This window comes from Hippopotamus amphibius, chromosome 1 (assembly GCF_030028045.1).
Source record: "Hippopotamus amphibius kiboko isolate mHipAmp2 chromosome 1, mHipAmp2.hap2, whole genome shotgun sequence".
Classification (NCBI taxonomy): domain Eukaryota; kingdom Metazoa; phylum Chordata; class Mammalia; order Artiodactyla; family Hippopotamidae; genus Hippopotamus; species Hippopotamus amphibius.
The window spans coordinates 210,680,969-210,707,351 of NC_080186.1; the positions used below are offsets into that span (position 1 = coordinate 210,680,969).

Below are 26,383 nucleotides of genomic sequence, written 5' to 3' on the forward strand. Positions count from 1 at the left end.
GGTCACCAACAATTCAAGATCTTTGTTTTGCTAGCACAATATAGATGCTACAGTAAATATCACAGTGAGACTCTGGATTGCTTGCTTGTTTAATTAAGCATTCTACAAGCATGGCACTACAGTATGCGACTACTAGCGCTAAAATAATTTAAGGACATCTGAAAAATTAAAATAATTATATCATGAATGTTGAGAAATGTTACTTAACATCCATTTTCGGTAGTAAACCTGACTGAAGATAGCCTATTTATGTTAGAGCTTGCAGAAAACATATACTGTACATCAATATGATACTAGAGAATTAAGCATTCGAAGGCACATATTTCCATTATTTGAAATAAAATGAGATAAAATAAGATTTTTATTTATAGCATGGTTCATTTTTAGGTATTATCCATGTCAGCTCCAAGTACTCACCTGCAATTACTGAAATTTAAATCCTCTGGCATTTAAAAGAAAGGGTGTTACCAAACAAAGACAAGATAAACAGAATTCAAGGATTCAACTCGGCCCCAGTTGGCCCCAGTATTACAGCGCTAACCACCTAATTGCATTGAAGGACTAGGATTACCATAAAATAAGTACTCAGAAACATGTTCTGTGGTTCTAAGTGTGATGCAGCACAGCTAAGGCCTTCACCTGACACTGCCCCATCCTCTCTAAAAAACCATTTGTCAAACTTCTTGTATTAACCATATCACCGCTGTTCCATTTCCTTGTTTTTGAAAGTCATTGAACCGTTTCCATTCCGTGCACACACTGCAAGACCTGGAATCATTCCAATGGCTAGTTGAACAACAATTGCATGTCTTCGAAGTACTTTTACAACAAATCTGTAATGTTTAAGAAGGTATCGAACACTTACGTTTAAAGCAGTAGGCATCAAATCTGCTATCAGGGGTAGGGAAGCCTGTCTGGTTCTCAAAACGATACAGGGTTCTCACCCCAAGTAAACCACCTCCACACTGGGCCCTGGCCACAGTCACAGGGTGGCGAACGCTGGCGTCCAACAGCCACCCGTAATCACACTGGTCGAAGCCGTTCCGCCACGCCGCTTGGAGCTCCCCCACCGTCGCCAGGCGGGCGTCCTGGTTTTCACATTCTTTTCCAGCTTCCTCGAAGGTGAATTTATTGGGAGCAGTGATGTAGAACACATCACCTGCAAAAAAGAAGAGGAGAAAGGGTCTAAATGTTATTATTCAGTCCCTTCCTGTTTATGGGAGATGGGGAAAAGCCCGTAATGCTTTTTTCATGATACTTTAAAGCAGAAAGCACAATGTTACCTAATTTTGTTACTATTAGTGCATGGTAAGAAGTAACACAATTTAAAAAAAAAAAGAAATAACACACACCAGAAAAGTTTCATTTTATATACCTATATTACCATAGGCCTTAGAAACAGTCATTTGATATTAAAGTTACAATAAATTTTTTAAAATGAACAAGCTTTTCCAACTGATTCTTTGGTTTACCGTCCAGGAAAGGGGTTTTCTCTTGAATGAAAGAGACTGTGATGTACTTATTAACATTGAATGCTGGAAAGAGAAAGCTGCGTTGAAATGTCACTGATGTTATTTTTCTTTGTTTATCCTAAAATCAAATAGTAATTCTCTGACTCTTTCATCTGTCTCTACCATGAATATAGATCAAAGCAAACAACAAAACAAGAAGACCTCCAGGGTTTGAAGAGGGGAAAGGGAAAGAGGCAGAAATGGAATGCTCTTTCTTTCCATCCTTCTTGTCCTAGGCACAGGGCAGTCTTGATAGTTACACAGGACATGGCCTGCACTTGGGCAGGGCTGAGAGGGTATGGGGGCCAATATCAGCTCCCATTCAGCCAGCCAAAGGGACCAAAGCCCCCGTGGAGGAAGGGGTACTCTTTTTCTGCTGGCTCTGCTCAGGGTGGATACCTTTTGCAATCTGTCTGCCCAGAAGGAGCCTCCTTTCCAGTTCTCACAAAGTTACCATATGTGCCAGCAGGGGCTTTAACTAGGTTGGAGACTTTCTTACATCTCCTTATTGATTAACAAAGACAGGCGGAACATCTCCTTTGCTCACCGCCAGGCTCAATTATACCCAATTAGTATGTTCATTACCATTTAACACGTCACAATAAAATACTCTGGAAATGCCAGAGAGTTTGCTGAATTGGAATTTTACTTGGGTAACTAATGTAACAACTGGCTGAAATAAATGCAATGTGAATTAAATGATGTTTTTCACATATGAGCACATAAGTGGCTAAAAGAGGTGGAATTAGAGAATACCTAAGCAAATATGGCAGGCAGGAGGAGCAGTATAAAATGAGATAGAGAGGAACCTAAAATACTGATAGCCCAGTATTATAGCAGACGTGGGTCCTGTTTCCATCCCACTGAGGTTACTTTCCGATTCTATGATATATTAGACAGCATCTCTTCAGCTGACTAAATCCATATGTAACAAGCGATTGTTTAAAATGAACAGAGCCGTTACTCTCTGTGCTTAGCTTTATAACATAAAAAAAAAAAAAAATTAGGGGAAAAGGCCAACTCACCCATATGCACTCTTCTCACTACAAATCTAAAATCACTACCAATGAAACTAGGCCAAATCCCAATAAGAGTTATTTGAAGAAGAGAAAGAAAAGTAACTTTCACCTGACTGGAAAAAGCAAGGTAGGGGTGAGAATGGGTTTTTGTCCTTAATTATCTAGGCTGGCAAAGGACAGTCATCTCAAATCCAAAAATACACGATAAGAACAAAGTTTCTCCCTCCCCATTCCTATAATGTCTCCCCTCCTAATACGTTTTAAAAGCCTAAGGGTCAGAGAACCACTTGCATAGTATGTATCTGATAATTTGTTAAATAAATGGCATTTCAAGTTCTTGTTCAGAAACAAGGTGCCTTTTTCTTCCACCATTCCCAGGCAGCACATTAAAGAGCGCTAACTCTGCTGCAGAGTCTGGGACAGGCAATTCATCTCAAAGCAACCCGGGGAAAGGCAGACGGAGAGACCGTGTCGCCCCAAGCAGCCTCAGCAGTCTCGTTCACCTCAGCATCACACTTGCATTTGGCCTGAAAGGAATGTAAGTGTGAAAGACGGCAGCACGCCAGCACACTTCCCTCCAAGGTGGAACACTTGGATTTGTTATTACAGCTGGAATATCAGTTTTGATGCCTTCGTTTCCTGCACTGTGAGGTACTTCTACATGGAGGCAAGAGGACTGTTCCTTTTCAGTAACAAGAGTGATCAGCCAACAAGAGCAGGGCAGAGAAATATAATTAACTGAGTAAAACTCTGTTCCTCCAAACAGCAATTTTCGTCCATATGATGGGGGAAATCCACTTCTCCAAATACAGCCAGATCAAAGGGCTAATGAATAAAAATGACGGCATGATTTTCTGGGTAACTGGTTTCTCTGTTTTAAACAGCAAACATGTTTGGGGTATTAAAGGAAAGAAAGGTTTCAGTAGGTGCTGGCAGATTAAAAAGAGAATACCCTTATTATTATTAAATCAATAAAGATCTACTTATAGAACTTTTCATTAAAAACTCTTGTTAACTCTGACTTTATATTAAAATAATTATTTAATTCACATCTTTGGAGGATACAATTTCCATCTATCCAATCTCCAAAAAATAATGATTTTACTTATTTAACTGAATTCCATTATCCCCAAGGCCACCTATTTTCCTTTTCATTTATATGTAAAATTTTTTCAAACATTGCAAATAAAATTTTAGAAACTTATTGAAAGCAATATCACCATTGGGTTTCATGTAACTCAGATGAAGAAAAGGAAGATTTAACTGCCACTAACTGAGTTTACCTTAAGGTGAGAATCAAAACAATTCATCTCTAAACATAATGTGTGGCCTGTCATCATATATCACGTAATTGTTGTTTTATTTCAAAAGAATGAGAAAAAGAAAAGAAAAACACTTACTTTAACTCTGTTCCAAAAAATAAAGTCTAAGCCTTCCTAAATCATAACTGTTTAACATAAATATTACCTTGTCCATGTCAAAAACCTGATGGTACAGTGAGGCATCCATACTATGGAATTATCTTACTGAGTCTTAAAGCCTTTAGAATTGACACTCAGTCTCTACCAAATGCAGCATGTTGAATGTCTAAACTTTGCCCTTCCTATGTTTCAACCTCAAAATATTAAGGTCAGACATCTTATACTTTTCTCAAATGCGCCAGAATATCCTGGCACCAGTCTCATACTAAAACCCAAACCAGAAAAAAAAATTAAACTAATAGCTAATACACACACACACAGAGAAAATAGCTTAGACACAGATAGCAATAACTGAACTAATTCATATTACTAAGTGTCCTTGATTTCTGACATCTATTTTTACTTTTTATTGACAAAACTAAAATAACCTCATGTCAAGTACTTTTTGATTCATTAGCTGCCTGGTTTTAAATAGATAATCCTTTGACATTACATATTTTTCAATATAACATAATAGAAATGTAAGGTGACCTGATGTTTAAATCGGAATTAACCTATTCAAAGCTTGCTGTTGAAGACGTGGATTGGGAAGATTACTAACTTATGGTCCAAGTTCTAAGAATATAATTTCCAAAAATGTCTTCTACAGAAAACTGGTGATCCTTGAGACATGACTAGGTATTCCAAAGAAAAGAGGTTTTGTGGACATTGGCATTTAGTAAACAAATGCAAGTTATCTGATAGGTTTCATTTCTGTAAGACTTCCCAGAGTAGTTAATACTGTAGTATTTATTTGGGAGTCCCTGCAAAGAAGTCAGGATTTTTAAGCCATTTGACCAGAGTAATCTCCTTTTCTCACAGAAGATTACTTAATAGTCCATGGATCTGTTTCATGGAATAGTATGAAAAACACTGCTGTAGAGACACGTATGCCTCAATCAAGAAAAGGAATCTCAATTGAGCCATAACAAAGATAACTTAGTATTAAGTTTCTGGTAGCCTATGTGTTAACTTGCTTGAGATAGAAGCAGAGTACATAGACCAGGTAATCAGACAGAACGAAAGCAGGAGCCAAAAAAACAAAGCAAAGGGCATATGAAGTCCATTGCCTCCCAGGATTGTGTCAGAGACTGCAAGTGAGCAAAGGATGCTGGAACAGAGCAGGGACCCTGATAAAGTGTCCAAGACCATATTTAAGCTAACATAGAAGTGTCACATTTCTTAAAAAGAAGCTTATTTTGCAAAAAGCCAAGCAAGGTACAGCACATAAAAGCAGCAGGCTTTCTCCTTAGTCACTAACTGTAGGCACAAGTCTTTCAATCCCATATCCCACAGAAAAATGCAGGTTTTAGGCTAAACACTGACCACTTTTACACGGAGCAAAGCAGTTAAGAGGTTAAGATTTTCAAAGATTTTATTGATCTACTTTCAGTTTTAAAATCTATAGCCAGGAATTATTTATAGGTTAAATTACATGTTCTAAACTATAACATTAGTCATTCATAGCATTAATGACATTAGACAGAAATTAAGTCTGGGCCAGTAGCAGGAATGTAAATCCAGGCTTGCTCCAAAAATGAATGATCATATGAGGATGTATCAAGAGATAAAATCTAAAGTCCAGAGGCAAAGCCAAACCAGGAACCAAAGGAACAGAGAAAGAGAAGGCAAACGGAGAATCAAGCAAAGCAACTCAGTGCATTTGCTTAGCTTCTCTCTCTCCAGCCGGACTTCATTGGTCAGGCTATATAAATTCCTACCCTGAGGGTATCTTAAAGGCATCTTTTGACCTCTGATGTAAGTAATAAAATTTCCTTCTGAGTTTTATCAGAAGAGTGAGAGAAGAGAGCAAAGCCTTCCTTGAGAGAACAAAAGCCTACGTTATTAGCATTGAACAAGGCTGTGTTCTAGCCTTGGGGTAAAATGTCAAGTTAAGTTGTGTGTAAGAATTCACTGACATGTACGCATATACATTTGCATCAGTACACATATAAACTAGGATGCAGAATAGAGGATTTCACACACAGGATAGTCTGCTTGTTCATATGGAAAACAGACATGCAGTAGCTTAACCTCTATTTTTCTAAAATTTCAAGTTAAATATTCTGGCTTTGAATTATTCATGTTACTCCAACTTTCCAGGGATGTCCTAGAAGAAACTGGAAGACACTGCTGGTGAAACTTTACTATCTGGTGACATTCTACAAACTAAACTCATCTTAATCATAGGAATTAACATCATCAGAGACATTAAGGAAAAAAAATACTTAAATCTGACAAGTAACTGCTAAAAGACTCCCTGGAAAGTGGACCATGCCTGTTCCTTTTCCACACTTCTGATTGCTAAATGGAAAAGCTATTTCTTGGCAGACTTAAAAATGACACATACTAAAATGGCAAGCAATGATGAAAACAAAGCAAAATATCAAGATGATTTACACTGTTCAAAAGCTAGAGTTTATACTCAGGAGTAACTCAGAAAAATTATGAAAGAGCCTGGGTCCAGAGCAAAGCTAAGATAGGATCTTTTTCTTCCATTGACAATCCCCTGAGATTACCAAGGTGAGATGGGGAATTGGCTTCAGCAGATCACAGATAATTTTTCAGTTCTTTCCTGGACTGCAGCTGATGGGCTGCTCTCTATGGTCGTCAAAGAGGAGATCTCATCACAATTATCTAGATGGGTCTATTTTCTGGGTAGTGTGATCAATGTTTACGTTTCTTCTGTTTGTTTGTGCTCATAACCTTTCTATCCTGAACTGTCTGGTCTGAAAATCAGTTCTTATAAACTAATCATGAATCTCTTTGCCCCTTTAAAAAGAGAACTTCCTCACTTTTTTTGTTCACTGTAAGGAAGTTCAAGACTCGTGACCGTTACTACATTTCCTTGCTTTTTGGGTCAAAATGGTATACGAGTAATAAATGTGCACAGAAGTAGATATGGTGTGTGAGCCGGAAGTAGTCACATGAAACGCCCATGGGATAAAACCACTTAGAGTATATGGCAAGTATTACGGTGGTAAAGACCAACATAATTACTACTAAGTTTAAAGTTTTGGACTTTTTTTTTCTCTTTTCTCTCTCCTTCTGTCTTTCTCTCTCTCTGTCTTTCTGTCTCTTTCTCTTTTTGGCCTGTGTCTATACACACAAGATCAATGCAATAAAGACTAATACTCATTATCTTGGATCACAAACTCCATCAGCTGTCCATGGTTAGTTAACAGCTAACATACACTGCTATATAGTGTTTGACAGCCAATATTTGTAGGTAATGCAAAAACGTGTCAGTTCCTTCTAAGATCTAACCCTTTAACCTATACAGAAACCAGCCTTCTGTTAACAGTGACAAGAAAACTTCTGGGACTGCCAAGGTAACTTCATCCAATTCTAGTGTTAGGCTGGTAATGTTTCTCATCCGGGAGGTAATGAGACTGGAAAGCCAGGTCAGTCCCTTTCAGATTTCTCACTTGTTTTAGGCTGAAGTAGAAGCATAATGTGGCTTAAAGCACAGACACTGGGTTTTGAAAATTTTAACCTCTAATTAATTTTAGAGAACTGTCATCAGTCTGCTGTGATAGTTAACATTATCTACATAAGGTCATATTCACGGGAAAAGGAATCCACATACTTGCCAATGTGTTATTACACAAGATTTTATATATGTCATTTGAAAGGTTTAAAGACACAGGAAATCCCACTAAAATTTAAACATATTTTTATGGTTTTCAGGATGTCAGATCTCATTCTTTCCCAATGACAGAGCAGTAAGATTTTAATTAGAGTGAGAAAGAGGTTCTAAAAAATTTCTGGATGTCTGAGTCTTCAAAATATATGAGATTGAATGTGTTATTTGGTTTGACAGGCACAGTATGGCTGCAGGTCAACACAGGAGAATCAGCCTAGGTTTTTTCACTTTTCACAGCTGAGAGTTAAATGGCCACTGTATTTCCAAAATCTTTCGATTTAGAATTTCAGAAGTTGACATCAAAACCTTAAAGCAAACGACTGTCACATGTTTCAAGGGGTTTATGTCAAGACATTTCTACTTATTTAAGGTAAGATTATAAAATAAAAGGGACAGTATGTAGAAAATCCTAAGGATTCCATTAAAATAATCTATGAGAACTAATAAGTAATTTCACCAAGGTTGTAGGATACAATACACAAGACCAATATACAAAAATAAATTACATTTCTATACGCTTCCAATGAACAATCAGAAAAAGAAATAAAGAAAATTCCATTCACATTTGCATCAAAAGAATAAAATATTTAGAATTAAATTTAACAAAAGTACTGTAAAACTTACACTCTGAAAGCTATAAAAGCTATAAAACATTGTTGAAAGAAAGTAAAGAAGATGGAAAAAAAAGATGGAAAAAACATCACACTTTTATGGATCTTCAGAAGACTTAATAGTGCTAAGATGACAATACACCTCAAGTTGATCTAGAGATTCAATTCACTCTCAGCTGGCTTTTTTGTAGAAACTGACAAACTGATCCTAAAAATCAGATGGGAACTCAAGGGGCCCGGAAGAGGTAAAACAATTTTGAAAAAGGAGAACACAGTTGGAGGTCACATAATTTCCAATTTCAAAGTTTACTACAAAGCAATAGTGATCAAAACAATGTGGTACTGACATAAGTAGAGACATACAGATCAATGGAATAGAGTCCAGAAATAAATCCATGTCTATGGTCAACTGATTTTCAACAGGGTGCCAAGGTCATTAAATGAGGCAAGAATACTCTTTTTTAACAAATCGTGCTGCCATAACTGAATATCCACATACCAAAGAATGGATTTGGACTCTTACCTTATGCCATGTACAAAAAACAACTCAAAATAGATAAAAATAAAAGTAAAACTTAAAACTTCTACAATTCTTAGAAGCAAATACAGAAATGAGTCTTCATGCCTGGGGATTTGGCACTGTTTTCTTAGATATGACACCAAATGCACAAACTATCAAAGAAAAAGTAGATATTGGACTTCATCAAAATTAAAAGATTTGCATGACAAAGGATTCTATTGAAAAAGTAAAAATGCAGATCAGATAATGGAAGAAAATATTTACAAATGATATATCTCAGTAGACACTCTTGAATCTAGAGCATACAAAGAACTCTTACAACTCAATAAGAAAAAGATGAATACCCAATTTAAAATGGGCAAAATTTCTGAATAGGTATTTCTCCAAGAAAATATGTAAATGCCCAACAGTCATAGGAAAAGTTGCTCCACACGATTAGCTATCAGGGAACTATAAATCAAAACCACAGTGAGATAGCATTGTATACACATTAGGATGCTTATAATCAAAAAGGCAGATTAAAACAAATGTTGACAAGAATGAAAGAATCAGGATCCTAACGTACTGATAGTAAGAATTTTAAAATAGTTCCTCAAAAAGTTAAAAATATAGTTACCATTTAATCCAGCAATTCCAATCACTGTAATCCAAACAGGAATGCAATCATTACTCAAATAAGAATTAGGATATTTTTATGTGAGAAATCCAAGATTTGGGGGAGTTTTAAGAGCACTTTGCACCCTCTTGGTTTGTAAGACTGCCTGTTGCTCTACCAATGAATCTTTGGTGGTCCTGAAAAGTTACTGCAACAGTCACTTAACCTCTGTGCCTCAGTTTCCTTATGTGTAAAAATGAAGGTTTTAAAAAAATGCCCATCAAGGTTTTTGTGAGAATTAAGTTAAATGACAATACAACCGTACAATAAATAGTTTCTTTTCTTACGCTACCCATGGAGCTACCTCACAGTCAATTTATTCAAGTCACCATATTAAATGGGGACGCATTTCCCAGAGGGGCTGCCAGGGTGCCATGCCTGGTCACCTTCCTCAGTGGCTCTTAGCTACACCATTCAAATACTTTACAAAAAAAAAACCAAAACAACTCCAAGTTCAGCTTCAAATCCTTAGAAACGTGTGTCAATATCTAAAGCCTATTTGGGAGCCCACAGCCATAACTGTGATCTACGATTCTGTGAGTTCTACAGAGAATAACTAAAAAGTTTCAGCATCTTCTAGCACCAGCCTCAACCAATGTGGAGAGGTTCTATAATCCCGAATCAATACCTGAATCCATCTGCTGAACCACAGTGTGCAGGAAGCTATTTTAGTTGACATGGGGCTTTTCAACTGAATAAACCCAATTCCCACTAATTCTTAAATAACTCCCATCAGTGAAATACTCTGTAGGTTACATGCTGTAAATTCCATTAAAATTAGGTCACTCTGAAAATCCACAGGCAGGAAATCACACAATTTTCAGATTTGATACCTGATTTTGATCATATCAAAGCCTCTAAAGAAGCTGGAACTAAGTCCTGCTCTAAGACCTGTTTAATGACATTCAGTCTTTTACCTAAATTTTTAGCTTTTCATATATAAAGGCGCTCATTAAAATAAAAAGAAAAGGTTGTTTTTCATTCTAGGTCAGACACAAGGATGACATGGAGGCATTAGACAAGTCATAGAGGTGACAGAGCTATCCTGGATTTTGACATGAGGAAGCAGTAGAAAAATAAACCTGTAATTTGTGAATAGGTACAAAGGAACCAATCCCAGAGAGGACAAAATTGGTTGGGAAGGCAACGAAGGGAATTGACTGTGTGAGGCTGGAAAGGAGAAAGGAATATCTCTAGGAAGGAATTATTTCTAAGAGACACCACAGAAAAGAGTAAAGGGAGAAATTCAAGGAGAAAAACTAGTAACATGGTGATCCAATTAAAAAAAAAATAGATCCTTAGTACGTTTGGTGGACAAAGCTTGGCATTTTTCTCAAGTACTGTAGAAATGGTAGGGTGGTGGAGGCAGTCTCTGAAAGAGACAAAGTTTTGGAGAAATATTGCAATTACCACCAAGTAGTTCTTTAGTAACTATTACATGTCTATTATTGGAATAGGTTCTTTATGGTGTGGTTGGGAGAGTTACAGAAGATTATGGCCTTATCACTATTAGGAGCTTATAGAAGCAACCAGAGAAGAATTAAACACCAGATATGTAGAACTAACTCTAAGAAAAGTGGGAGTTCAGAATCAGATATGTCAGTGTGAGCTGGAAAAGCCAAAGACAGGCTCTTGGAGGCAGTCTGTTTACAGGTACAGGGAAGAGTAGGATGCTGGAAAGATGAGAAGCTTGTGTTTTCAGAGAGGATCAAAGCAGAACTGTTGGCAGGAGCTAGCAGAGGGTCTGTGGATGACTGGTGCACCTATGCAGGGTCACATTGGAGAGAAGGAAACTGGAATAGGTTACTCCCGACCCAGGATTGAGCGGCTTTGCAGGTCAGGCACAGTTTGCTTGAGGTAGGAGGCAACAGGAAATTCATACTACACAACGTTTAATAGGGGAATGATATGGCCACGGTGTTTACGTGCTTTGATGGTTATAAAACAGGTCCCCTGAAGAACCATTAAAGGCTCTGGGATTATTTGTGAGAAAAGACAGAAAACCAGAGATGAGACACAAAAATGATTCATAAACTAGAAATGTGGGTATGGAATTCAGAAGAGGATTAGGGTAGACATGCAAGATTAAAAATTATCATTTTCATTTTTTTGTGTTCTTTTGGTGTCTTTTTGTGTCCCATTCCTCCCACAGGCAATGAAATTAAATGAACATTGGGGGACATTGGAACAATGAAAAACTGGGAAGCAGAATTGTGGCAAAGCCCAGAGAGGTGTGAAGTTATCCAAAGGGCAAGTGTAAAGTGACGTGAGTAGAGCGGGCACTTAGTTTGGAGGTTAAATTATTAATTCATCCATTTTATTCAACTTCATCCATGGAGCACCTGCTATGTGCCAAGGACATAGTGGGGATACACATGATTCCTTCCCTCCCAGAATCCATGGTCTAGTAGGAGAGATGGAGGAGTAAGCAAACATTTGCAGGAGGGTGATTATAGTCACACATTCAAAGATCGGAGATGGCGAAGGTGAGAGAGACCAACTAGGACTTAGGAGGGGGATCAGGGATGAACACGAGAGCCCATAGTACAGACACATCCAAGTGCTGGGAAGCTTGTGTGGAAGTCAGGGAATTGGAATAGTAGGGTGGTAGTTGTTCCAGGTGAAGGAAAAGCCAAAGGGTAGGGCCACAGGAAAAATACAGGCCAGAGAAGGGTAAGCTATAGGTTCCCAAGGTTGTCCACGTCAGGGCACCTTGTTGCTCTGCTGACACAAATTTCAGCCCGTGCTTGAATTTGTATTTACACTTATTCTTTTGTCTTTTTCTTTCAACATTTATGTGATAAGACAAAAAAATTCAAATTCTGTTGTTTTGGTATAAATACTCCAACTAAAGTTATGCTATCTCACACATTACAAGTTTTCAGTTATCAAATACAAGGAACATTTATCCCAAGTAAATATACAAGTGTGTGAAATACAGTTGGGTTATACTGGAGCGGAGACTGGTTTTACCAACAGCAGTTGCCCTGGAAGTGGAGATGTTTATGGAGGTGGAGAACTCCTATATGACTAATAAATCCTTCTCATTGTGGTGTATGCATACGTACATCCTCAGAATGACTCTTCTGACAGAGCCCAATTTTCCCCAAACACTAGTTATGATACTATGAACAGATTTGGGGAAGCCAGCTCTCAAGGGGTACAATGTGGCTAGGAATCCTTGGCAGGGCTTTTACCACCAAGACCTGTCAAAAGGATTTCACACAGTATTTGTTGAGGGCATGGAACTTTTGGAACTTCTGCAGAAGCAGAAAGTCCTCTGGGCTTCAAAGAAGTTAGGAATTCTGTAGCCTTAGAGAGTGGGGTTTCAGTAGCTGCCTCAGGATAAGCCTGAAGAAGAGACACGCAGAGGGGCCCCAGGCACTCCTTCTGGTAGCGTTGTAAATACATAAGCCTGTCTTTCCATCAAGGAGGCTGGCTTGTGATACTTATTCATATTGGGATCAAATTAGCCATGGATTTATACCCGAAAGCCACCATTTCAATTATATTTGGTAAAGGTCTTTTAGGTAATTAGATCTTACGTATACTTTTTCAAAAACTATCTCTGGTTTAGTTCCAGTATTATCAGTGTTTCAGAAATTTTTATACTATCACTCTAACAGATATTATTCCAAATGAAAACAACAGTGATAAAACAAATTCCACCTTACTGAATTTGAATACAAATTTCCATCTTACTGAGATAGCAATAACCAAATTAATTATCAGAATCCCCTACCAACCATCTCCTAGTCTATGAAAAAAGTTAACTAAACTTAAAATTAAATTTAAAAGAAGGAGCTAAGCTATATCTATTTATATCTTATAGCACGGATTTTACATATCTTTTCCCTTTGTCCTTGTGAAAAATGGAAATTGTTAGTATCTGAAGTTATGGTTTAGAAAACACATTTATCACCCTGAAGCAATAGTTATAATAAGAATGTTAAGGTGCTAGAGAGCTATACTTAAGCAGCCTTCTTGGAAGCAGGTTATACTATTCAAATTCAGGGCATTAGGCAAATATAAGCCGCTTATATTTTAGCTTTCAGTCTCTGGGGTTTTTTATTCAGTTCATAGAATCATAGAATTTTAATGTTGGAAGGGATTATGGAAATTATTTAGTCCTACCTCCTCATTTTACACATAAGAAAATTGAGATCATTTTTTCATGTGTATCCAGCCAAAATTAAAAGTCTAACTCAATGCCTTACTTCTATTTATATATTTAGGCTTCTAAGATACCTGTTGCTACAAATGAAATGCCATTTCGAAAGTCACAGAAATTTCTATTCAATGTGTCTTATTTTAAAACTGCATTGTGCCCTTAGATAACATCATCACAAGAGAACTGAAACTTGTCTCTAAGAATCTAACTCATGCTAAGTGAGAAATGATGGCACCAGAATCACTCAGACTCTAAGCATCTCCAAAGTGAGGTTTATATCTTACCTGGCTTCATAGTCCTAACAATAAGCAGAGTACCTATCACACAGTAGGTGTTTTCTTTCAATGAGTTGATTGGTTGAATGAATGAATGATTGCTCTAAATATTAGTGTAGCAAAGTGAACACAAGGAGAAGCAAACCATGAAAATCCTTCCTGGGCTAGTGTGCATTATTCAGTTGCACTTTGGGGTGTTTATCAGCACTTGGATTCACAGTGGTTTGTCATCACAGGATTTTACCTGAAGTTCTTACAAGAATAGGTACCACCCTTACAAGTTTCTATTCTTAATGCTCTAAAAGTGTATTGGAAATAGTCCAATGGCAGCATGACTGAAAGCAAACCTGCCATTAACTAAAGACATTTCAGACCTACATAACCATTTACACAGCCCTCCTTCTCTTTCCACTTTAATTTAAGCTTATTTCACCACAGAATCATACGGTTATTCAAACTAAATGTTGCTCTTTGGAATCCAAACAAGCATGAAGGCTTGCTCTATCCCAACGCGCTCCCAGTCTTTCCTCAATTTTCTCAGGTCAAATGAAGCTATAGAAATTTGAAGATCTTACCATCCAGATGGTCTACGTAACAATACACATCATAAGTTTCATGAGGAGCACGGAATCCGTAGGTCCTGACTCCTTCCTTCCCCATCATATCTCCGTAACAGCCTTCTCGGGGAGCCCGGATGGGATACCTGGGCAAATAAAGGACTAGTAAGTAGCATTTTATTCTCACTCCCCAACTGACGAATTAAAGCTGGTGGCCACCAGACCGCTCACCTAACAGTCTGATCAGACAGCCAGCCTGCGTCACATTGCTCAAATCCATCTTCATAGGCGGCATATAGCTGCTCTGGGGTTGCTATAGTGGCCCCAATATCCAAACACGCCTTCTGTGCCATCTCAAAATTCAGAGTGTACCTGCTGGTCGCTGCCCTGTAGTGAAACACAACCCCTGCAAAGATAGCAGCAAACAATTACAGGCAAGTTCAAGTCTCCCACCATACTCTGCAGTTTCTTATTGGACCAATACATCAAATTACTTGCTCGCATGGTAATAGCATCACAATAATTCTTTATTTTTACTTTATGTAGCACTATGCAAAATTACAGTGATCTGAGGAGCCCCATTAATGGTGTTAACTTAGGTGTCCTATTCTGCTCCATGAGAGAGTTTCCTAGTCAGGAATTTTCTGTTCCCATGGAAACAATCTAAAAACAAAAGATTTAAGCCACTAAATTCTAAATGGTGACTAGTTGTCCTAATTACAGGTAGTGTTCAGGCTATCATGGGAACCCTGGACAATTAAAGGGGATAGGTGCTGCAAGAGATATAAAGAATTAAGGGGGCCACAAGATCAATTTCTCCTACTTCATGTTTTTACTCAGGGCCAGCTCAATAGAAGCACATGGAGCCTTCATCAAGACTGCTTCCTCCAAACATGAAACTTTCTGATATTTACTTTCAGAGACAATATACTAAAATGGAAAAGACACTAGACTGTGTATGAGTGAGAAGGCCTGTTCCAATCCTAATTTGCACCTTAATCATATATAAGCCTTAATTTCCTCCTCCATAAAGTATAACTAATATTGCTTAGGTTATATGATTGATATGAAGATCAAATTAGATAACGGATTTCAAAATGTTGGATAGGTTACTATGGTAAGTGTTTATCATATTCATAATTTAGGTCTCAGCTTTGACAGGAAAAATGTATGATTTTTATCCCGAAGAAGGCCTGAAATAAAGTTCTCCAGACTCCCATGGGTAGAAGCATCCTGATATGTGCCTTAAATTCCACTTTGTTGCATTTTAGGATTTACATAAACTAATGATTCTTGAACCGTGCTTCAGAGCTCAAAGAACTGCCAAAGGCCTGAGGAAAGAGCAGCTGAGGGGGTGGAGCCTTGGTCCTCTCCTCCCACTTCAGCAAGAGCAACTCCATTTTTAACTGGAGTAAATACAGTGACTCATTTTCATGAGACAGCAAAGTGAGTCAAGCTAATGTGCCTAGTAAGTCACTGGAAAATAGAAATTGGGGTAATTCGGTCTTATGGATGAGATTGTATTGAGTCATATCATTTAAGATGACTTTTTGTTATGCGGAATTAATTTTGGTTTCCAAGATATCTTCCACTCTCTTTTTATTCCTAGTTATTTCTCTTTCTCTCTCTTTCTCCTGCCCCCCTCCCCCCCCCCAACACCCTGACTTCTAGCTATAAGACTATCTCCCACATGCCTATCCTTAGAATGTCTCTCTTCCAAAACAGGTATGTGCCAATGTGCCAATAAAGTATCTACGGGGAACAGACTAGCCATGTCACAGATAAGCACCTCTGATCAGCGTCAATACAAAAAGACCTGCACAGGGACCAAGTTAGATGTATTGACAACTAACATTCATTTTCCCATTTCTGATATTGCAAAGCAAAAAAAATGATCCAATGCCTTTCATAAAATCTGTAGCTTTATAGGACGACTCTAAAATTACCAGGAAGTATATATGGTAAGTATGAGAGATAGTTTATAATGATCTCTAAGGCTTAAGCAAGACTTTGAGTGGTTTTAAACTAGTTTTATGTTGATCAAAGCTTCAAATAGCCTTCCTGGTAATTAAAAACCTTCCATGTGCACTGAAGATTGGCAGTAAGGGGGCACAAAGGGGCCTCCATGACCAAGGCAGGGAATATCAGGCTGTATAAGTATCTGCAATTGCTGGGATAATTTGAAGACTTCATGGGGCTAAGGAGATTAAGTGGAGGATTTTCATTGTTTCAGAGGGGCAAGGGGCAAACCTACTGCTAATTCTTTAATGATGAAAATTGTAAGAAGTTGTTAAACTTCTTTGGGGATTTTAAAAACATATATACATATATATATATTTATATGTAATGTGTATCTGACACCATGTATATATACATATATATATACACACACATATATATAGTGCATGTTACATTATACAAAAAGAGGAAGAGAGAGATCAGTAGAAAAAACAATCCTAGACTAACCAAAGTAAATGATAAAAAGGTTAAAAGTGCAAAGAGCCTGAGGTGTTTAGTGGATGCCTGGAAAACATAAAAAAATAGATTTATAGAAGAGAGCAATAGAGTCTGAATGGAAAAGGATGTCTAGAAAATTAATCTGTCACATCTGAAATTCAAAGTATTTCCTTTTGGCTACACAAGAAAGAGTTTTAATAAAACCCTTTGTGTGTATTTCTGAAAGGTAAATATTTTATAGGGAAATGGAGGGTTGGAAGAAAAATCTGTTCCATCATGTCTGGGTATTAGAATTTTGCTTAATAACTTGCCAAAATATTCTGCTTCCAAGAGCTATGGCATTATGTGTGTACCCAATTAAAGCAATTTTTCTTTGCTTTGTCTCCTAACTTAAATTTGAATGACATACAAACCACCACTGAAAGGGAGCTAAAACTAAAATATCTCATTGCAAGACAATGGATAACAACTAGCATATTGACCTTAAAAAAAATTCACTGAGTTCCTGTTTTGATCCAATTCAAATGTTTATTGAGTCCTAGCCTTTTCAAAGCACTATTAGGTGCCTTATTTCTTCAATGTAAGTTAAGATATAATTTATATTTCTTAAAAGCAAATTCAAAGATTTTAATAATCATTCTAGGGGAGTGAGAAAAAGGAGGAAAAGGGCTTTTCTGTGTTTGTGTATGTATATATATGTACGTGTGTACACGTATGCGTGTGCATATATATGCACATATACACATAAGTAAAACTTAAAATGTAGATCAGCTTTTACAGTCTTAAAAAATAGTCGCTGATAGGTCTCAATAATGAAGTAATGATTCTTGAGCTATACACCGTCTTGAGGTATTCGTTACATCTAGTATAAAGTCACCTTCCTTGACTCCGGAACAAATAACAGTTCATTCTTGGTGAAAGACATGGACCGTTGGGTTGATGTTTTTTCCCCTTGTCCAAACCCTGAGCAATGGCTACTTTAAAATATTGTTTCACCACATTTCTGAACCAGGTATTGTGTTATACAACCTGCTTCTAGACTCCCAAAGCCTTACCCTCCACAGCCAATGACACCGTGTCCTGAGTGTCTTCAATCCCGTACATGACATCGCAGCGGTAGTGGCCTGCGTCACTGGCCAGCAGTTTGACCATGGTGAGTGAGGCATCGCCCACGTCCTCGGGATGTGTAGGCACCGACACTCTCCCTTTGTAGCCCTGACCAATCTTGATATTCCCATTTTGGGCCACAAGAACAGTAGTCTCCTTTAAATCTTTTCCACTCTTGTCCGATTCAATCTTAGACCATTTGATTCGGAGAAATTCATTGGTGGTGTTGTAAGTGGGTGGTAAGGTAGGCATGGTTGAAAAATGACACGGTAGGTTGACTTTTCCAGAGAGGGAGCCCTTAACAGGTGGGCTTTTTTCCACTTTGACTAGAGAAAAGAGAAAATACTAAATTAACAAACTGAGTCTATTAAATATGTGAATGGATAAGAACCATTACAGGGGTTTGGTTACATCTTCAATATGTGAGATAATTAGAATGATTTTATATACAGAGAATAGTATACGATTTCAATAATGTTTTATAACAAAGACAGGGATTAATAATGCTTATTTTTTATGTGCTAAAAATATGGCATTCATTTTAAAGTATTTGTAACTTCGTGTTTAACATGAACAAAATAAGTGATAAAATAAGGCGAGTGTAGGAAGGCAAGCAGTCAAGGGCAAGAGGAGACTAGGCTAAGCAGTGCAGGTTTAAAAGGCTGGACCAGTGTTAGGAAGAACAGTGAAAAAAATTAAGTCTACAGGTCAGAAGAAGAAAACTGAGTAAGATCACTGCCACGTTACCTTAGAGGAAATGAAAACAAAACTCAAAGAAGGAGTGAAAATTTTAAAAAGTGCTTCAGTAGACTGGAGCAGGGGGAAGTCCAACACTTGAAGAGCCCTCTTTGGTTCAGTGTTTGAACCAAAGGCTTTCATTGTAATGACAAATCCAGCTGCAATCGCTTTGCAGTGAAACGTTACCTGCCGATTATATCCTGGGGCAGGGGTGGGGGTGGTGCGGCGGAACTGGCTTCTGTTCACCTAACCCTTCTAAGGTATTAATCCACAGAGTGCCTTTCTGTTTAAGCCCTTAAACTTTTAATGAGAAAGAACACATTGACTACAATTTAACACCATTACAAGCAAAAAAACCCCACATTCCTTCACTCTTATAGGAATCTATACCTCTCCTCTCCCTCCTGCCCCCAACTTCTAGTCTTTACTAGTTGGCTAGACAACCTGTTGGTAATAAGAAATAGTAATTATCATTAGTGCACAAGGAACTTCCAGTTCATGCAAATACCATGACCATTAATAGTAGCCTCTAGGTGGAGTAAAATAATGTTTCTTTATTGACAAAATGATACATATCTAACACTTGGTGTGTTCGTGGTTAAAGGCATTATCAGTAACACATATCTCAACATAGACATGCATCAGAAATGATACAGATGCTAAAGACTGAAATTTAACTTCACAAAGATTGGATCCCATTCCGGAGATGAAGACAACAGAAAGATATCTTGTACATTTTTGCCAAGAATAGGGGTCCTGAGAAGGGAAGGGGTGAAAATTTTATGAACTAAAAATCTCCTGGGGACTTCTCTGGTGATGCAGTGGTTAAGAATCTGCCTGCCAATGCAGGGGACGTCGGTTCGATCCCTGGGCTGGGAAGATCCCACATGCTGCAGAGCAACTAAGCCTGTGTGCCTCAATTACTGAGCCTGCACTCTAGGGCCTGCAAGCCACAACTACTGAGCCCAAGCACCACAAAGCACATACATCCTAGGGCCTGTGTGCCGCAACTACTGAGCTCACGTGCTGCAACTACTGAAGGCCACATGCCTAGAGCCCATGCTCTGCAACAAGAGAAGCCACCACAATGGGAAGCCCACACACTGCAATGAAGAGTAGCCCCCACTCACTACAACCAGAGAAAGCCTGCACGCAGCAAAAAAACAAATGAAAGCACAGCAAAAAAACAAACAAAAAATCTCATAATTTATATTCATCATATGTTCTAGGAAATCCCATCTTCCTTCCTGAAAGTTATAAATGATTAATTTCACAAAAAAAAGATTGCTTTTTAAATGGAATAAACATCTTTACCATCAACATCAATTACGCTGTAAATTGTAAGACTCTGTATGATTTCCTTTAAAATGAGTTTAAGATAAGTGACTTTCAATACCTTAATATTTATTACTAGATTATAGTTCTTTTCATAATTTTAGAGGTATAGGGACAGATAGGAGATTCAGCCCAATCTATTCGATTGGGAGGTTTCTGACACTTAAGAGCATTACTCAATAACTGTGCTGTAATGAAAAAATATATTAGAACAAAATTACATCAACAGGCAATTTCCCAAGGGTTGTTTGTTGTTCTGGATGTTTACAGATACAAGCAAATTAAAAGCTTCAGTTGGATGTAAGTATATATTCATGTCTTAACAGTCTTAACAACAGGATTAACAAAAAGCTGTGTGGCCAAGTCTTTTGTGTATGAAATCTTGGGTCTTAATGCACTGGGTAACAAGAACTCAGTTTACCAAATCTAAATATTTTAAGAAAGAAATTTAGTAGTTCAGAGGATAATGTTTACAGACTACACATGTTTAAAAAAACAAAACAAAACCCAAAACTGCTACCTGCAAGAACTTGTCTGAAATTCTGACAGTGCAAGAAATAAAAATGAATGCTAACAAAAGTTCACTATTCCCACCAGACAGTGTGTGGTCTAAATGAATACATAAGGGAGAAATGTCTAAATAATGAATGATCAATTACATTTCATTCTCTGTCAATAAATTCTGCAGAGCAAAGATGATGCAAATGCTATCTACACAACTTGATCAAACACAGACCTTGGCCGAATAAATGTCAGAGTGAGTATAGCAGAATTTACCACCCTCTCAAGTATTAATATCACTCTCTCGTTCATTCATTTACTCATAACTGTGCATGGCTCCATTTACTAATATTAGAGGAATATCCAAATCACTGGGTCAATGTTCGATAATCAATATAAAGAGTACTGTTAAAGCAAAGAGCTCTTCATACATTAAAATAAAGCCAATAACCAATAGACAAAGTGTTCATTAGTTATTGACCTTTTGAGTGCCCAGACATAAACAGAGAAAACCTTAAGATGAGAGTACCTGTGTTGACTCAACTAGTTACTGCTCTGGGATTCACTATGAACTTGGCAAGTCTGTTTCATATGGATCTTACATTTTCAATTTTTACCCCTCATATGAAAAAGTAAAAATTCTTGTGAAATTAGCCCCAAACTAATGACATCTCTTAATAGTGATCACAGATTTACAAAGAACTTGATGCTCGGGGTAAAGTACAATACAGTGGCTGAGAGCATGGACTGTGGAGCCAGACTGCCTGGGTTCACCTCCAGGCTCCATAGCTAAATTGATGTATGATCTTCTACATTAGCTATGTCTCTAAATCCTCTGGTACTGCAGTTTCCTCATTTGCCAAATGGGGAGAATAAAAGCATCTGTCCCATCAGTGAGTTAAGATTAAAAAAGGCTAACAAAGTAAAATACTTAGAACAAGGCCTAACATAAAAATCACTCAATATTGTTAGCTATTGTTACTATTTAAAAATACCATCAAGGAGCTATACCATAAGGGTTTGTTTGTTTCCCTATTGCTTTTATGAGTTCTTTCTTTGTTCTACGTGGAGGGGTAATCGCCCCATTCCTCAAGGTTCTCCCACTACTTTCTCTCTAATTCTCTCCTATTACTATCCCCCCAAACCAACTCCTTTTCTCTATCTCCTTTCTATGTCTTCCCTCTTCACTGGATGCTGTTGTCCTTTCTTCTCTGTGAGCTTCACCTTTACTTCCTGAAAATGCTGAAAAGGACAGCTCCTGGGCTCTAGGATTGGTGGAGCCTAGACTCTGCTGGCCACCCAGGTCATGCATTGTGGGATTCACACTTTGTTTATTTATTCATTCACTTACTCACTCAACGCATAAATTGATTAAGTGCTAGCAGTGTGTCAGGAACTCTGCTAGAAAATAAAAAAACAGCTCTCTTGAAGCTAGAGAGAAGAAAAACAGAGTAACATCATAAGCAAGTGATATGGGCTACAATAGCTGTCCCAGCACAGGGAACAATGGGAACATAGAGAAAGGATTTTTAAATTGGCTGAAAAGGGGAATGAGAGGTGGGAGCCACCTCAGAAGTCAGATCTTCCTTGATTCCTCTCTCGCCCTCACCACACCACATCCAATTCATTTCTTGGTCTGAATCCTCCATCTCCATGTATCCCATTCACTTCTCTCCAGCTCTCCTGCCACAGGCTGATAGAAACGCCCCATTTCACACATGGGAGACCATAATAACCTCCTAAGAGTGATCTCCCTGCTGCCACTCTTGCTCTTCTACAATCAAATCTGCATAGAATAGCAAACATGGAACTTTGAGAACATTCATCAACTCATGTCTTGCACCTGCTGAAACCCTTCGGCGCTTCCTTTAGTGTTTCCTGGGAATAAAATCTAGTCATTTCTAAGACTGGATGCCCTATATGGATAAGAAATGTAACAGAGGTAAAGCTCTCACACAAACCCTTGGACAGCCTTGATTTATCTCCTAGTTCTGCTACTTACTGTTCATGTGACTTTGAGCAAGTCGCTTAGGTTCTCAGTTTCCTCTATGGATAATGAATGTTTCAACAAGCTAATGTTAAAAATTAAAACTGTTCTTGGCTCCTAGGAAGCTCTCTTCTAAGTGTTAGATACTGTTACTATTTACATGAACTGATCTCTGCCTATCTGTCTGTCTGTGTCTCCTACTTTCGTCTTGATCACTGCTCTCCAACTACAGTGACCTTTCTGTTGCTCAAACACATACCTAACTTGGGCCAGATCTTAACTGCCTGGCTCCTCCTCATCATTCCCACATGAGTTTAAGTATTACTTTCTCAAAGACGCCTTACCCCCTCCCCTGCCCCTCCCCCCTTGCCATTTCCTATGATGTCACTCTGCTTTATTTTCATCTATTCAGAAGTACTTGGATTGTTTGTCTACTTGTTTATTGCCTACCTCATGTAACTAAGGAGATTAGGATTGATGAAATCCAAGACAATGTTTGACTATCCACTGATATATCCTTGGAGACCCAGACTAACACGTAGCACATAGAATGTATTCAAACAATACTGTCGATGGATGGATAAATGGATAGGTGGAAGGATGGACGGATGAATAGATGGAGTGATACTTAAACTTTGAGTCTTAAGAATGAACTGAAGCGGAACTGTAGAGAACAAGAGAAGGGACTGCCAAGCAGAAGGAATTGCATGTAAAAAAAAAAAGGGGGAATAAGAAGGTCTATGAATGGAATTGTAAATTCCTGCAGAGACTCTGAAGCATAAAGGGAGTATGAGAAAGAAATGCAAGCTGAGTCTGGAGAGATCCTTGATGGGAGCAGATCACTGAAACTCAGCACAGTATCTTTCTTCATGGACCAGAGTCCACAAATTTGGAATCACAGAACCCTCATTAGATGGATATATAATTTAAAGCTAAGAAAAACAGTGGATGTGTACTTATCCAGTTACTAGAAACGGGGGGGGGGGGGGGGGAGGAGAGGAGAAGAGAGAGGAGAAGAGAAGAAAAAAAGAATTGGAATTGGGGGCAAAAACTTGGCTATCAGCCCTCTCTCTATCTTCTTGACTTTTTTCAAACTCTATCCGCCTGAATGTTTGATTGTCTTTTTTTCAATATAGAAAAGTTTTTGAGTGGTGTTAAAGAAAGTAGAACTTAAAAATATGCCCAGCCCCACATGTGAGCCTTTTTGCAGTCTGAAAGTAATCTGGGAAGCTACTGAAAGCCCACTTGCTTCTTTAGCACCTGGTTCATTATTTTGTTATGATTGATTTATTTAAAACCACTGTTTTCAGCCTAATAATATTTTAGCTAAAAGTGTTCAGCAATGAATTGATAAAAAATTCATCCTTTATTTTAATAATTCCATATTCCCATTCCATGCCCCACTACTTCAATTTTTATTTCATTTAGTCCTAAAAAACTTGTTACCACACTCACCTTTCTGCAGTGCATGGGCTGCTATTAAGGTAGAGCACATCCATAAGATGCTTTTTATATTTATCAACATCTTGTCCTAAAAATGAAGAAAAACACAAAGTAAGTCATAAGCATTCAGGTTTGTGGGAGGCCATACATCACATGCTATCTGTGCATTATATGTACTGAGAGTACAAGAAGCAGCTCCTCTTGGGTTGTAAAAATAGGAGGAGATTTGCAATAGGAGAAGTTGTCCCAACACTTTAATTATTAGTTTGACTCTCACCCAATGTGGTAGTTACCAAAATAATTCCAGAACCCAAACTGGGGACATATAACAATGTGGATGTGTGGGGCAACCACAATGGGGTAGGCTGTTGGAAGAACAATATAGACCACGGCCTAAGTAACTAGCGGCTAGGAGCTGGCAAAGGAGGGAGGGGTGACCACAAAATCTATTTAGAAACAGGAAGTTGGTTATAGATGGAGCAAGAGAAGATGGGGAAACAATTGGGAGAGATGTTGAAAGAAAGGGATTCACATCAAATGTGAGGTAGGAGGAAACCCTCTGGTGGTTCATGCACATGGTACCAGAACAGAGAACAAGGATCTCAGCAGCTTTTTAAAGCACAAACTCAATTTACTTTCTAGGAGGCTGAACAAACAAAATAAATGTATTATAAGAAGCTGTTGATTACAGAAAAGGCCAGTGCTTGCCATGAGTTTTGAAGCAATTCCAACTGTCTGAAGGGAAAAGAATGAAAGAAAACACCCTGTACTGAGAGTCAAGAAACTGTGCCCTGGCTTTGCCATTAATTTATTGTGTGACTTTGGGGAAGACATTTAACAGATCTGGGTCTCTGAATGGTCCCTTCCAGCTCAAATTTCTATGAAGCTATCATTACGAGAAGGATAAGTACCATTGTTGGGGACCATCTAGAAATCAAAGAGCTAAGCTCAGAAGAACTGCAAAAGGCTATTTGATCTCCACATTTGTTCCCTTCTCAGTTACATTTAGAACTGTTCTATAACAGCCATCATTGGTTGGCTACCCAGTAACCATTCCTCTTTTTCTTTTCTAACAAAACTCGAATTCCATTTCCGTATCTGCCCTCCTTCACACAGCCATATACTTTACTGAAACCTGGGTCAAATCCCAGTCCAGGGGATGATCCTGATTATTCTAAGTCAGTTACGCTGGTCTCATTTCTTTGCCAATGACTGGTTTTAGAATGAGTATATGATGCAATTTAGGCCAATGAGATGTGAGAGGCTCTTGCATGGAGGGGTTGCTCTTGGGAAAGATATATTCATTTTAAGAAGAGAAAAAAGGAAGTGATGGTTGGTTTTCTTCACTGGACATTATCAAGACAGGATATGCCTTGTGAAACTGTTGTATTCATCTTGCATCTATGAGTATATAAGATACCCTCTGGGATGAAACTGAGAAAGAATCAGGAGAGGCAGCGCTGAAGTGCTCAAGCGTTAGACCTACAGCCAACCATACCCTTGAACAAACTTTATAGTAGATAATAAATTCCTTTATTATTTAAACCCAATAAAATCAGGGTTTTTTTGTTGCTTGTCGCTGAAGGCATCCTAACTGATACATATTTGAGTTGGTGCCCTATATAACTTCCTTAGAAAATATCTAAATTCTGTATGATTAAGAAAACCTAGATTAAAAAGAAGTAAATGCTGTAAGAATCCAAGTCCAATTTGGGCTCAAATTCAATTTCATAATTTACGACAGCTATTCCTTTTCCCTTGATATTCTTCTCCATTTGATTGCTTTATTTTATATATCTTGAAATGTGTTAGAACCTTTCTAAAACAAAATTACAAAATTCTAGACATGTCCTGAAGACCATCTTTTTACCTAATACATTATATATTTACATTTTCCATCAATAGGCCATTTGACAACTTATAATGAAAAGTATACAGTTGATAATCCTAAATTAACCTTAATAATTAAGTTTATTATTTATCATATAATTACTGAGATATGCTAATAGATGTTATTACACACTAACTGGGAAATTAGGTTTCGACAGTTCTGACTTTTTTTAATAAGATACCACAGCAAGCAGGAAGTATATATCTATATCTCAATACTATAACAATATTTCAGGGAAAAATTAAGATATCAATTTCACATTGCCTACAGTTTCCAACAAAATGAAATTTTAGATTGGATCACAGAATGTTATTATAGACAATGTATTCCATTAATACTAACTGAATTCATATAAGAAACTTCTCTTTAATTGTGCTTAAAAACAATAATTTCCTATTGTCCTTCAAGAAAATTTTTTCTTAATTTTTTTCTCTCTTTTTTGGGGGGGTTGGAGGAGGGTCTTTTATAAGCTTAATATTAAAAGTCTGGGCTCCATTGT

The 26,383-nt window shown here is 37.8% G+C and overlaps 1 protein-coding gene across 2 annotated transcripts in view; it reads right to left on the reverse strand.

Moving 5' to 3' along the window:
• VCAN (versican) overlaps nucleotides 1–26,383 on the reverse strand; it is a 103,590-nt gene that overhangs the window by 68,173 nt on the left and 9,034 nt on the right. For both annotated transcript variants that reach the window (XM_057739874.1, XM_057739882.1), the window contains exons 2-6: nucleotides 24,006–24,081; nucleotides 17,938–18,315; nucleotides 14,657–14,831; nucleotides 14,444–14,571; nucleotides 866–1,159 (exon numbers count right to left, since the gene is read on the reverse strand). In XM_057739874.1, coding sequence (XP_057595857.1) covers nucleotides 866–1,159; nucleotides 14,444–14,571; nucleotides 14,657–14,831; nucleotides 17,938–18,315; nucleotides 24,006–24,075 — 1,045 coding nt within the window. In that variant the 5' untranslated portion in view covers nucleotides 24,076–24,081. The remainder of the gene's footprint in view (nucleotides 1–865; nucleotides 1,160–14,443; nucleotides 14,572–14,656; nucleotides 14,832–17,937; nucleotides 18,316–24,005; nucleotides 24,082–26,383) is intronic.